The sequence below is a fragment of the Pteropus alecto genome, unplaced genomic scaffold (genome assembly GCF_000325575.1).
Source record: "Pteropus alecto unplaced genomic scaffold, ASM32557v1 scaffold21, whole genome shotgun sequence".
Classification (NCBI taxonomy): domain Eukaryota; kingdom Metazoa; phylum Chordata; class Mammalia; order Chiroptera; family Pteropodidae; genus Pteropus; species Pteropus alecto.
Genome location: NW_006436282.1, coordinates 4,962,437 through 4,976,783, shown reverse-complemented (window position 1 = coordinate 4,976,783; position 14,347 = coordinate 4,962,437). Strand labels below are relative to the sequence as shown.

Here is a 14,347-nt window from a genome sequence, read left to right as displayed (position 1 = left end):
GGAAAAATATGGCATTTAATAAAAGATAATCATTGTTTCTGTATTTATAAAATTAAACCAGTAGTAAAAGTAGAGGTTTATATTTATTTCATTTAACTAATGGCATTGCCTCCCTGAAACCTATTTTACTTGTTACGTGGTGTCTAAATGAGAGAAAGGTGGAAATTATTAAAATACAGGCAAAGTAAAACATGGCAAAAGTGATTAGAAATAGGTGGGCCCTTTAAATGCCAAAGTAATGAAAAAGAGATTTCAGGAAGGTAGTAAAACTATAAAACTAGAGGAAGAAAAGTAGAAAGTTATAAAGGTGTCCTCTGGTGAATATCAGAAAACAGAAAGGAATACCAAACTTTGGTTTGGGAGACTTAGATAAAAAATGTCAGGGCAAATAATAATAAAATATAAGACATTCTGATTACTGCTAATGAATAAGTTATGTTAGTGAATATTGTATATACAAGGATTCGGGTAAGAATTCATGATTATATGCCAAGAAACTACATGAATAGGTGCTTAGTTTTGGAGAAAGATAAGTATTTAAACCCAGCATTTCCAAAACCCAAAATGAGAGCTACACATGAGAAAAAAGTGGTTTTCTCCTCATGATCCTGCGTAGTTATCACCGTATTTCAGTTTTGGAAGAGTCATCTTGATCATGTAGCTTGTAAAATCTCTCATTTTCAATGAAATTAAATTTTCAATCTCTTATTCATAGAACTTCAGAGAAGTTACTTCTAGTATAGGCTCAACAAAAGGGAAAGTCATATGTAATATCAGGGACATGGTGTTATTCCTTCCTCCTCTCTGAAAATGCAATAGCAGCTGTGTTTTGTAACATCGCCTTATTCACACAATCTTCAGAATTAAACTTGAACATGTTTTGTATTCTCCTCGGTGTTAGCAAGGGGATTACATCCAGAGGAACCTGAATGTCCTCCATATATTCTATTTCCTTAGCACAATTCTTATTTTTTCTTTTAACACACAGCTGTTTTCACATCTTAGCATACCTGGTCTGAAGAGCAGCTGACAAAATTGGTCAATTGTACTTGCACTTGCTAGCAGAGATGCTTGGCTATACTGATACAAAGTCAGCTTAACAAACTTTCAGCTAGATGATGCTATTTGAGGAGCAGACTGTGGCGTGGAGCCATCCATTGGTTCATCTCCAACCCAACAGCTTTGCTTCCCTTTGGGGTTTCTCCATCTGGCATGTATGAAAGAAATCAGTCACCCATCTCATTCCTCGCTGCTTTTGCATATATTTCCACTCTCTACTCAGAGCCTGGAAAAATCATGCCCATGATTTCCCTGTTCTCATTCCCTAAAGGCAAGGTGCCAAACAACAACAACAACAACAACAACAAAAACGTAATCCTGTTTCTAGAACTTCTGAAGTTATAGTTTAAGCAAGCAAGTATTTCCAAACCATGCAGATCATTGGTTCAATTCTTGTTCCGATTCTCAGGTATGCTTGAGTTAGCCACACATTAGTCTTTTCTTACCGAGGAAGCTGTGAATTTAAAAGTCATTTGGTATATAGCTGGGCATATTGAATGATGAAGATGGCTGAAGATTTGATACAGGATTGGAGTTTTCTTTGTTAATCTACCTAGAAAAACATTTTCACAGGGCTGTTTACAAAGTATGCTTCCTGATTTCAAATCCTCTTTCTGTCCATTAGTTCTTCTAGCTAACACAAGAACAGTACTGCTTAGCAAATCTATGATTTTTGCTTTCATATAATTTTTTAATGTAATGACTATAATAATCAGTTTATTCTACAAATTAATCAATCTTGAACATATATGCTCCAGAGGAGCAATTGGGTCTTTATATAAACATGTATTTCCAACAAATACATTTTCACCCTTACATCCAGATATAGACCTACTCCACCATCTTGACTGGAAGCTCCCTTCTCATATTCTTTTGATTCATTGGCTATGCAGTTGTGGTCCAGTTCGCAATTCTGGCGGAGGCAGTTTTCAAAATAAAAATAGACTATTTAGATGTAATTCTTTGATTTATAGAAATATTCGCCAATAAATGTTTTATTGTAGTGCCATGATTTATTTGGATTAGAAACTTTTAAAATCTCAATGTGGATATTTTTCTATAAATATGAATGAAAACTCTTTTCTTCAACAACATGCCAGTTTTAAATTCTGCTGCCTTGAAATTAAAAATAGCAAACGCTATATTTTATTAAAGTATTTATAACTGATTTTTCTATTAAAGGTACTACAGGCAGATGATTTTTCACCATCTACCATAATGTGGAACAGACATTTTGTCTTTTATCTCCTGCTTTTGCCAGCTTTTATGAGTCAAACAATATATGGACAAAGAAAGAAAGGATCAAAGTCCAATTTACTTGCAAGAAAAAATGATCTTCAGGGTAAAAAATATTTTGTTTTTGTTTTTAATGATTAGTTTTTGCCTGTTAAAGCACTATGATGAATTTTTCCAAATAGCATTTGATGTTAATAGCAAACCATATGTGTATGAATATATGTGACATTCTACTTTGATATGATTATGCTAATAATATACATTATCTATTTACAGAGCATACTTATAGAAATATCAGTTTTTAGAGCATTTGCACATTTAGTACCTCATTTAAGCTTCACAGTAACTTTATCAAATAGGCATAACAGAGATTGCCACATTCATATTATAGACGAAGAAATTGAGACCCAGAGAGGTTAAGTGGCACACTCAAGGCAAAAAGCAAATTAACTAGTAAAATACAGACTTAAGATTCAATACTAAATTCTCTGCTTTTAAGTTTCTTTCTCCCTTATTGTTACTATGATGTGATGTGTATAGTCATTTTCTCCCTTCCTTTCAAAAAGTTAAAAAAAAAAAACAAAAACAAAAACACAAAACACCAAAACAAGATAGGGTCTTACCAATATGACACAAACCTAATAAATAGGTAGAGTGTCATTTACTTCAAGACAATTTTGCCCAATGTTTGTTGATTTTTTAAACTATGATGCACTCTTTTCCTCTCATTTTAAGCAGATTTTACTTTGGTAAGATGCTCAGAGTATATGGTATTTTGTTTAGTACTGCTTTGGTTTGCATAATTTTACAAGAGGAAAAGAACTTATAGACTTGGAAAGAGGTTTAGTTCTTTACACCTTCAGCCCTGTCTATAAGGTGCCTCTCTTTTTCACTTCTCTCTTCTCCCAGAAACAAACAATACACAATATATCACCTCAAGGCTTTTCTTATACAAAATTGTTTCATGAGTAGAGACAAGTATTTTGCCTAACCAATTTGTTCTATTTCAGACTCTACTTGCTTCATAGATTTTGTCTTCATTGTGGACAGCTCTGAAAGCTCTAAAATTGTTTTCTTCGATAAACAGAAAGATTTTGTGGCTAACCTGAGTGACAAGGTTTTCCAATTGACCCCGATTCACTCCTTGAAATATGACATCAAACTGGCAGCCCTTCAGTTTAGCAGTTCTGTCCAAATCAATCCACCTTTCTCTTCTTGGAAGGATCTACAGACTTTTAAACAGAGGGTCAAGTCTATGAATTTCATCGGGCAAGGTACTTTCTCTTATTATGCCATCTCCAATGCCACGAGGCTACTTAAGAGAGAAGGGCGTAAAGACAGTGTGAAAGTGGCTTTGCTGATGACTGATGGCATTGACCATCCAAAGAACCCAGATGTTCAAAGTATTTCTGAAGATGCCAGAACTTCAGGAATATTATTTATCACCATTGGACTTTCTACTGTAGTCAATGAAGCCAAACTTCGTTTGATATCTGGGGATTCATCCAGCGAACCCATTCTACTGTTGAGTGATCCAGCCCTTGTAGATAAAATTCAGGATCGCCTGGTAGGTATCATTATAATATTGATATCTTGGTTACGAATTCTGTAAGGATAGATACTAGGTCCAAAAGATTAAAGAAAAACAATCTCCCTTGGAAATGTAAAGAAGAATCTTTCTGAAGTCTCCCTCCACTTCCTTGATCATTTACATTAGATAAACTGGGGAAGTACCAGGCTTATTCTCTAGAAGTGCAGTCCTAACTTTATTGCTAGCCAATGCTGAGGACATGGGAAGAATTAATGTCCGATAATACAACTCAAACTTCTGTTTACACATCCTGGGATCATTGAAACTGCTGACTTGTATTCAATTGGTGGTCAACTTGTGGTCTGCTAAGTTGGTCTCTTCCCATTCCACACGTGCAGAAATACTGTTTGACTTAGTCTCACTTATTGCCATATTATACTCAAGCAAAGTTCATAGACTTCCAATTTTTAAAAAATGATCTCCTTGTTTCTTAGGTGTTAACAAGGGCATTCGATGTAAAACAACCTCCGACATGCAGTTTCTCCCATCAGATCAATGAGTCCCACTTGACTGGTCCGATTAACTGTATCAATGCTTTTCTTTCTTGGTTTCTTCGCTGTGTGTGAGTGCCTTTCCTCACTGCTTGGGAAAACAGAAGGCAAAGCAATCAAAACGAAACCCCTTTTCACAATATTTCTCAAAAAGAGAACTAGAGAAAAAGTGTTTGATTTATTAAGTGGTAAAATTGATTTTTTAAAAAAGTAATATTGATTTTCTTTGATTTCTTGAGAAAAGGGCAAGACAAATCTGTCCTTTAGGAACTGAACATTCCATATTGTTGTTTTCTAATTGTTGGGAAAAACCTCAGGCTCCATTTCAGTGTTGTTTTGCCCCTTCTCCCTTTCCTCAATCTTTTCCCCAACATTACTCTTATTATTTTTTTTTTACTCAGTTGTTTTCAGCATGAAACACTGAGTTTTTCTTATCTAAATAATAGTTATCATTTCTTAAGTGCTCTCTCTATTATGCATTGTTCTGAACACTTTATGTATATTTTATTTTATTAGATGTTTATGACAAGGTTGTGATGTAGGTACTGTTATAATCATTATTCCATAGTTGAAAATTTAAGGCAAGGCAAAGACCCCAAAGTCAGCATGCTTAATCCTGTAAAGTCATGCTGAAAAGGCAAATGGTAGCTTGTGGCGAATGCTCACTCTGAGCATCTCTTTTGCATGAAAGGGAACCATGCAGTGTGCCTGGCTAACTGCCTAGCTCTGCCTAAGGAATCTTCACCATTGAACTTAAAACAGAAGTTTCCAGCATGTGCAGGAGAGAACCCTGGGGTTGTGACTATAACTTTCCTATTACTGACTGTAGAAGATATAAGACAGGCAGCTCCTTGTTTGGCCAGATGTGTAAGCTCAGAAGGTTCATACTCCTGGACACACCCTCACCAAGAGCTCCTGCCCAACTGAGAACACAGGCTTTTGGCAGTAGACTCGAAGCAAGACTGTTTTGTTTGTTTCTGGGGAAACCAAAAAATGACCAAGTGTCCCAATGCTTCTGCTCTTCCTTAGCATCCTGTAATTTCAGCTTGTTTGTTCAGACGGAAGGTCTGTGAATAGCCACTTCTTAGAAGGAGATGCAGCTTACCAAACACTTCCAGTATCCAAAGGGCTTATTAGGGTCTTCAAAGAAAGATATGCCAGTGTTTCAAATTGCCACTGTCTAGGAGGCAAAACTTGACTTTTCATCAGACCTTTGGTAAAATTCCTCATCTAATCTATTTCTATTACATCATTAGTTTAATTTTTTAATTTTTTTATTTTGAAATAATTTTGTACTTGACATTAAAAAATAAGTTAATTAGGTATAATTTTATTCCTTTTTATGACAGAATAGACTTTAGTTGAATTCATGGACATGAGTATGCACCATGAATAGATTTTGCAGGAGCCAAGACAAATCAAGGAATCATTGCACATTCTTTGGCATCTCTAGTGGGAAGTATCATGAAAGAACCCCATGAAAGAACATCTAGCTCTATCCACGCGGCCCCTGCTGTCTACTCTTAAATAATTGTCCCTCCTTGCTGCTTCCTTTGTCCTATTGTCCACAATAGTCTATGACTTTTTTCCTCATACACTTTGACATATAGACAACATTCCATCAATGAGTCAGTCCTTTGCATTCCTCTCTTTAAAATTATCCAGAAAACCCACCTATTCTAAGAAAATATCTTGTTGTTCCTCTCAATCTAGGAATATCCATCCCACGCAGCTTGCTGTGTGCCGTTTTCTGTCACTAGGGCTTATAGACTATAAGTGCCCTTAGGGATGGAGCTTTGTTCATTGTATGAAACAATCTTATCTATTGTGCAGTTTTGGATCCATTTTTTGTTTCCATAGAAATACAAATTTCAACAAAAACAAAATCAAATAAAGTCCAAAAATAATTAGTTGTGTTACGGTTTTAATCCTCATGGCATGTATTTTTAAAGAGAAATATGGCAAAGCAGAAATTGAATTTTCAAAGGAAGAGCTAAAAAAGTGTAAAATTACACATCAGACAGAATAGCAGCTAAATTCATGAATTTAAAATTGATAAAGATATTGCTTATTATAAAAAGATTGTATAGTGACAAAATTTTGAATTTTTCTTTGTGTCTTTAGTTGTTCTCAAAAATTACAGTTTGACTTGTATTATTAGTTGTTTTATTGTCTCTCTTGAATTCCTTTCAAATTTCTTTTCTCTCTCTCCCTCCCAGAGGAAACCAAGCTTCTGGCATGTGTTTTAAATATTTTCATAATTTGGATCATATTGTTGTTTTACTCAATATTTTTGGAAATTTTTCTATGTTGAAACATGTAGATCTAATACATTTACTTTAGCTGCTAAATAGTTTTTCATTTGTTAATCCATTCCATTATCGATGGATATTTTAATCATTTCCAGTGTTCACTATTAAAAATAATGAATGCTGAAATGTACAAGAATTTCCCTAGGGTATGTCTGGAAGGGTTGTCAGCATACCAGGTAGAGAGACAAGGACTTTTCCTGGGCAGCCTAAAGATAAAGCATGCACATCTTTAATTTTCTAGGTACAGCCAAATATTCTGGAGAAGGGTAATGCCATTTTACACTGAGACTGTCAGTATATCCGAGTTCCCATTTCTCCACACGACCTGGTAGTTCTTAAAGATACAAGTATCTCATCTGCTTTCAGCCTGGATTTACACTGGCTGTTAACTTAAAAGGGGTGAAAAGGAGTGAAAAGGGGTGAAGGAAGGGGGAAAAGAGGACCACAGGTGAAATCTTAAATTTTGTACATAGGGCCTATGAACAGAGTTTTACAGTTCCCAAGAATATGTGGTCAAATGTTCTCATTTTATATACATGGAAAATGACCTGGAAGGATTATATGACTTGCCCAAAGCAACATGAGTAGTTAATGGTGGAAAGAGAATGAAAACTCTGGATGACACTTAATTCCCAGCCTAATTTTCCCTCCCATTAAATTGAGCTACTTAAAGCATTTTGTTACATCTTCCCTCTATGTTATTAGTTTGTATGGAAATAAAGATAAAGTAAAAACAAACCTAAAGAGACATGAAGTCCTCCATAAAGGTACAATTTGACTTAACTTCCTGCTTACATCCTTCATTTTTAATATCTTGCAACAAATATTCTAGTGCTCTTTATTTTCATTTTCTATTTTGTCATATGTAAGTTACCCCTTCGGATTCAGTCATAAGGTATTAATTTGACACATAATGTCTACTGTAAGAAACCAATAATTCTATCTATAAACATAGGTTAATTTTTTTCCAGCGTCTGACTTCAGCACATTTGTTAAATAATACCCAGTGAACTGTAGTAAGGTAGCGAGGCCTAGGTGTTGGACAGAAACCAGATTGTGAATTTCTCTAAAATTAGGAATTTAAAGTGGTTTGAAAAATATTCTGGTCTACAGCCATGCCACCCTGAACAAGCACGACCCGTCTGATCTCAGAAGCTAAGCAGGGGCAGGCCTGGTTAGTACTTGGATGGGAGACCACCTAGAAAGACCAGATGCTGTAGGCATAAAAAAATAAAAAATAATGGATTGTAAGCTGACAAGATCCTTGCAGTCTGTGAAGTCAATCACGGGTTGCCTCACCTAAAAGAAAAATATTCTGGCTAATTCATTTCTGTGTGAATAAGAATGAAGTAGCACTGAACTTGGTCAGGTGGCTCAATCCAAGCGTGTGACCTTGGACAAGTCACAGCACTGAGGACTTAAGTTTCCTTATTCTAAAATGAGAGGTTTGAGCCGATTACTTCTAAGGTTCATTACTATTCATGAAGTTATGACCCTAAAATTAATATTTTAATGCCCTCAAACGAATGAAGAGAAAAATACACAATTATGTATTCTGCCTAAGTCTTCGTAAGTAAAAGTAAGACATTTCTCATTCTAATTAAGTTTGTAGCAAAATTATGAAGATTATAGAGCTGATAAAAGAAATAAAAGATAAGCATAGGATGCAAAAGAATAAAGTTCCTAGAAAACAGAATAACTTTTAATGTAGCGCCCTTCATGTCTATTACTACATGGTTCAGAGTATTTCTTCGTTGGCCGGTAGGCTTTATTGCTTTTACAAGGTTAAAAAGGCTGAATTGCTATTCTTCTTGAAAATTGCATATCCCATAGGGAATAATTAAAACTAATAAGAAGTTGAAAGCAGAACCATGAATTGAGTTAATGTTTCATTCTTTTTTCCCTCCTAGGATACCTTATTTGAAAAGAAGGTAAGTAGCACGTGCCTTGATTACTATGAATTACTCCAAAAGCTAGTGTTATCAAATCAGCATAATTCACATTAGAGGATAAGATGTGACTAAATAAAAATGCCTAACTATTTTTAAAAAGAGCCACTTTATTTCTAGGCAGCCATCTAATTTCTTTTAGGCTACCATATCTACTGCAGGTTGGAGAAAATTTAATGTGATTTCAAAGACTGATTTTAGAAATTAATGATAACTAAATGGCATAACTTCTGCTTACTTTAATATGACTTCCTTTATTCTCAACATGTCTCTAACACCAGCTCCTGGGGGTGGGGTCCTCCACTTTGGGAGGTGTGCCTACTGTTAACCAGGGTTAGGCAGAGTACTTCTGGCTAAAAGACAGAGCTCAGAGTTGCCCCTTACTGCTGCCTGCTGATAGACTTTAAGCTTATTCTTCCTGATGGTTGATTGCAACCAGATCAAGTGGCAAAGGAAGCTGGCCAATATGGGTTGGGTTGGACCATACTTAGTACAACAGATGACCACCAGCTTGCTGAAGACTCCTGTACTGAACATGCATTTCTTTGCACGAAGAATTTGGAACATCTGAACTTAGTTGGATAAATTGTTTATTTAACATCAGAAAATTTACAAGTAGTATTGTGTGAAATAATAGGAGACAACCAAACCTTGTAGAGCACAACATTTCACTGACTTATACATGGTCAGATACACCATTATTTTATGTGGCATTAAGACAGGAAAAAACTCTGCTGATTAAACTATGATACAGTGCCTTCTTATCAATTACAATTTTTCATTTCATATTTATGTAAAGAGTCCTCTGAGATTTACTTGGATATAGATTTTTTAAATCTCATATCGCTTTTGTACATACATATAAAAGGAAATACAAGCGAACTAAATTGGTTATTTCTAAACTTTCTTCACAGAGTCTAAATAAATTCTCTGAAGCACTTTTTTGTCTGAGTCATTGATGTACTTGTTTTTCTATAAAATACCGGCCTCTGTGCCATCAAAAGCACTGGGGCTACGGCATTTCCTAAGAGTGTTCCAGGAGTGTCCCTGGAGATTTCTTCCATTTCATTCTATAAGTTTTGGAGTACATGTACAGAAAATAGTACATGTACTATTTTCACTCTGATTTCAGACATTAAAATAAGGAAAATGTACATCTTAGAGTTGATAAAATATGTTATAATTCAAATTTGTTGAGTAAAGGAGTATTTGATATTTGTGTATTATTGCACTTTGATACACCTTTAACTAGCAACTAGATGTCATATATATATATATATACATATGTATATATATATGATGTGAGGTATATTTAATATTTAATATATAAATATGGCAATATTTAATAATATTTTATTAGCTGGCTCTCACTAGATCTGAGTTTTCCTAGAAGAATTTAATAGAGAGAGTAAAATCTCCATAAATTTACAAGGTAAAATTTCTTCAAGGAAGTATTCCATTCAGTACAGTACTGAATAAAATTTGAAATGCTGTCTTTCACTATGTGTTAATATTGTATTTCATTATTGATTCAGTGTGAACGCAAGATTTGTGAATGTGAGAAGGGAGATCCAGGTGATCCAGGGCCTCCTGTGAGTATATTTCTCCTTTGAACTTACGGTCAACTCAGGAAGTCCTAGCAATGACTGCTCTACTCACACTTGAAAATTTGAAAACTCCAGAGCTATTTTGTGTCCTTAAAAAGCAGTCGTACGCAAATAGCAGCAAAAAAAGGAAATGCTCTTTCTTTTATTCCTTAAGGGGAGTACATTCTGTCCTTAGAGATAAGCCTGGGATTTCACTGACCTGAACCAAGGGCAAACTTGATTTAAAAGGATGAAGTTGTTCCCACAAAGAATTTTTCAGCAGCACTTCTTAAGTGACAATTGGGGCCGGAATTTCTCAATGTTGATCCTCAGTGCTTTAGGCAAAGCTTCATTCACTGCACCTAGAAATAAGTGACACAGACCTCTCCTGACGGTAACTGTGTCTTTACATGTATCCAAGAACAATGCCGTGTGGCCTTGAGCAGAGGAATCTCTGGCTGAGAAGCCTTGGAAATTAGAGTGAATCCTGTGACATGAAATAACCAAAGGTAAATGGCAGGATTTACTGTGATGATTCAATACTTAATAAAATAATCCAAAAACGAGTGTTTTCTTTATAGGCTGGCCTAAGTCTGGTAGGTGCCATGTCTGTACTGGAGAGGCATATGAAATGACATCATGATGCCGAATCTTTCTCTAACACCAGATCATCAGGAAGCATCCATGCTGCTCATTCAGTATTCTATTTATGCATGTGATTCCAAACCTTAGTGCTCAGAAGCCCAGTAGAGATATTTCACAAAAATGTATGTATAAAAATTTTAAACTAAAGCTTGTGTTTGATTGGTGGGGAGGGAAATGTATACTGTGAACTTCTTAGACTTTGGCATATTTTACCTGAGACTTAAGTCCAAAGCCTATATTTTTTCCAATCTTCCTATCAATCAAAGCATTAGAAAATGCGGGTGCGTGTTAGTCTTTTTTTCTTCAAAATATAAAGTTAGATACATTACATGATAGTGTGGCAGCCAGGAGAAGCTGACTTTAGCCAAAGCAAAGGTTTAAACTTCCCTTCCTATAAAGTCTTCGTTTATACTTATTATACCAAGGAATTACTGACGAAGGCTTATTTGTGGCATTCAATTATGTTTTAGAATGAATAGTAAGAAAACTTGCAATCGCTGAGCTAATTTGACAAGTTTAGTCAATCAATACTGTTAGAGGAGATTGTACCATGTTTTAATAAAGATAGCCATAGAACTATGTTATTTAAAATTTATTGGATGCCCCCAAACCAAGTTTTCAGACAAGTGAGCTTTTTGATGGCTTGAGAATAGGAATATAAAGTACCTTTCTGGAATAGGATTTAAACTCTCTTCGTCTGTCTTTTGAGTTTGTCCCTTGGATATCAAGGAAAGAGAGACTATCTTCTGTTGAGCAAATCTAGACAATCTGCCTATTGAAGGCAGTGCAGCCATCCTGGTGTGTAGTAAAGGAGATAATAGAGTTGACTCTCTGCTTGGTAGGTAAAGATTATTGTACAATCTCCACTCATTCTATGGGATGAAACTGATCAGAAATTATTTTAAGATATAGTAAACTAATAGAATAGCTGCTTGATATAATCTTTTCTCCCTTTGCTTTCAGGGTACCCATGGAAACCCAGGTATCAAAGGTGAGCGAGGACCGAAAGGAAACTCGGTAAATGAATAAACAGCCTCCCTATAAACTAGTGTATCTTATTTTAGATATGTTTAAAGAATAAAAAATTAAGAAAACAAAGAGCATTGAGTATATGTCAATGCCAAAAACTTGATGATTTCTTTGAAGAATATAGGATATTCACTTCCTACATTATCTATCTGGTTTGTGTTAGCTTGTATTTACAAATTCTGAGTAGGATATGATTGATCATTTTAGTCTAATCTTTTGGAAACCTTGGGACTCAATAAATACAAACTTGTAATTAAATAATGGTGTCCTAAATTAATTAGCACAATGTTTCATGAATTATTAAGACATATTCCATATTAGATTGACATATGCACTTATGAGTTTTTACTGATCCACTGCTTGGATAGCTAACCAACGAAAGTAATAGACAAAACACCAGATTGTCTCTCACTCCCAGACCATCTTCAAGCATTTCCCTAATTCTTTTCTTTGTGTACCCATGAAAAAAATTCTAGATTAATTTTTTTAAATTATGTGTTCAGATTGATGTTGGGATGATGGTTTTCCAAGCTCAAGATTGACTGGAGGAATCACGGGACAGATTAGAAGATATAGCTATTGGAAAATTTGAGGCAAAATTTTGTATAATAAAAAATAATTATAATAAAGAGGAAAACATATAGGGAAATGTTAGCATCAAATACAATGAACATTGGGTTTATTTCTATAGTACATAAAGACTTAATAGAATAGATGAGAAAATATCAAGCCGCTAATGGTCAAAGGATGCAAACAATTTTAAAGAGAGGAAATAAAACTAGTAAATAAAGAAATAGAACAAACATTTAATTTCACAAGAAAATGAATAAAATTTAAATAGAGACAATGAGGTAGCATTTTATACTAAAATGCTAGCATTTTATACTAAAATGCTAGCATTTTATACTAGCATTTATACATTTATTTACATTGTAGTAGAAACTTTGGAGTCTAGAGTAATTGGGTTGTTTTGGTGGGGGCAAGGGAGCAATTTTTTAGTTTTCATAGTTTGCTTTTTTTCTGTATTTCAAATTCAAAAAATTTTATAATAGTTAACAGCAATATTAAAATAGTAATAATTAGTGATAGCTATGTGGTGAAATAGTTTGCTCTTCATTGTAAAAGTAACTTGGCATAAACATTTTGGAAAGCAATTAGGCACTACATAAGAGGCATTCGAATATTTAAAATTTTAACCTAATAATTCATTTCTGAGAATATATTTAGGGAGATAATGAAAAATATAATAAGTTAGATGCATAAAACTATTTTTGCTAATTGCCCACTTATCAAAGACTGGGAATTTAAAGTTCCTTGGATGGCTTTACCACACACACAAACACACACGTACACATACTCCCATACTCATTCACCTTATATGAGTCCAAATTAATGCCACCATGTCTTCTTCTTGTTTTATTAAATACCTGTTATAAATCTATGTTCGCATTTCATTTATTTGGCTTGTAATTTTGTGCCACATAATATATTTTTCTAAGTTTTGCTGAAATCAAGCAATCACTCTTGAGAACATTCTGGAAAACATTCCAAAGCCCCTTGGAGAAAAGCCAGAGTAGCTGGCTCCCAGTGAGTACAATGCTATATGTGAGAACAACGGCCCTGTTGTTAAACTGGGATGCAAGACTCAGCCTAAGCTGTGAATACGTACCTGGATCCTGCAGCCTCTACATCTGGCTTTACTCCAAAGGGCAAAGGCTATCTGAGCTGCTATTTTCTTCCCTAGATTGCATGGTGAAAATGCCAACCGGAAAGGCCAAGGATTTTTTTCCCCTTTGGATTAATTTATTAATGTGGGAATTCTGAATAATATATTTTATTGAGCAATCAGACTCTCTGCAGGGCTGTGGAGTTCTGAGGTTTTTTTTTTTATTTGTTACAGGGTGATGCTCAAAAAGGGGAACCTGGAGAAAGAGGCCCAGGGGTATGTATACAACTGGAATGCTTTCCTAAGAAAGTAATCTCAGGACGCCAAGATTCTATAATTGATCATGTCTACCCCTGAAGTGCAAGTGCAAAAATGATTTATATCTCTGCGTGCTTGTGATGATTCACACAGGCAATCAGACAGATAGAAACTTAGAAGTGGAAATGTGAGGAGAAAATTGCCTGCTCAATGGGAGTGATGCTGGGACAAATAGTCAACAACATAACATTCCCTGATGCCAAATTTGAGCCTGGTGAAAGGCTCAAATGAGAAAAATATTTTATTTCACTTCTTGCGTTTTTTTTCCAATAAGGAATAAATTAAAATTCTGGGAGCATAAAATTACATAATCTAAATTATGTTTTTGTGAATCCAATTCTACAGACCAAAAAAAATCATTCTAGTTGATTTATTATCCCTAAAATTAGATGCTATCTGAGGTTTTCTGAGAAATAATTACAGAAAATTTTTTCATTTGCATTTCAAAATGCAAAACTTTTGCAT

The 14,347-nt window shown here is 34.8% G+C and overlaps 1 protein-coding gene across 1 annotated transcript in view; it reads left to right on the top strand.

Moving 5' to 3' along the window:
- The first annotated feature begins 2,277 nt into the window (after positions 1–2,277).
- Positions 2,278–14,347, top strand: part of COL28A1 (collagen type XXVIII alpha 1 chain) — a 130,070-nt gene continuing 118,000 nt past the window's right edge. Inside the window, exons 1-6 of the mRNA XM_025046936.1 lie at positions 2,278–2,401; positions 3,306–3,862; positions 8,600–8,620; positions 10,174–10,230; positions 11,833–11,886; positions 13,799–13,840. Coding sequence (XP_024902704.1) covers positions 2,278–2,401; positions 3,306–3,862; positions 8,600–8,620; positions 10,174–10,230; positions 11,833–11,886; positions 13,799–13,840 — 855 coding nt within the window. The remainder of the gene's footprint in view (positions 2,402–3,305; positions 3,863–8,599; positions 8,621–10,173; positions 10,231–11,832; positions 11,887–13,798; positions 13,841–14,347) is intronic.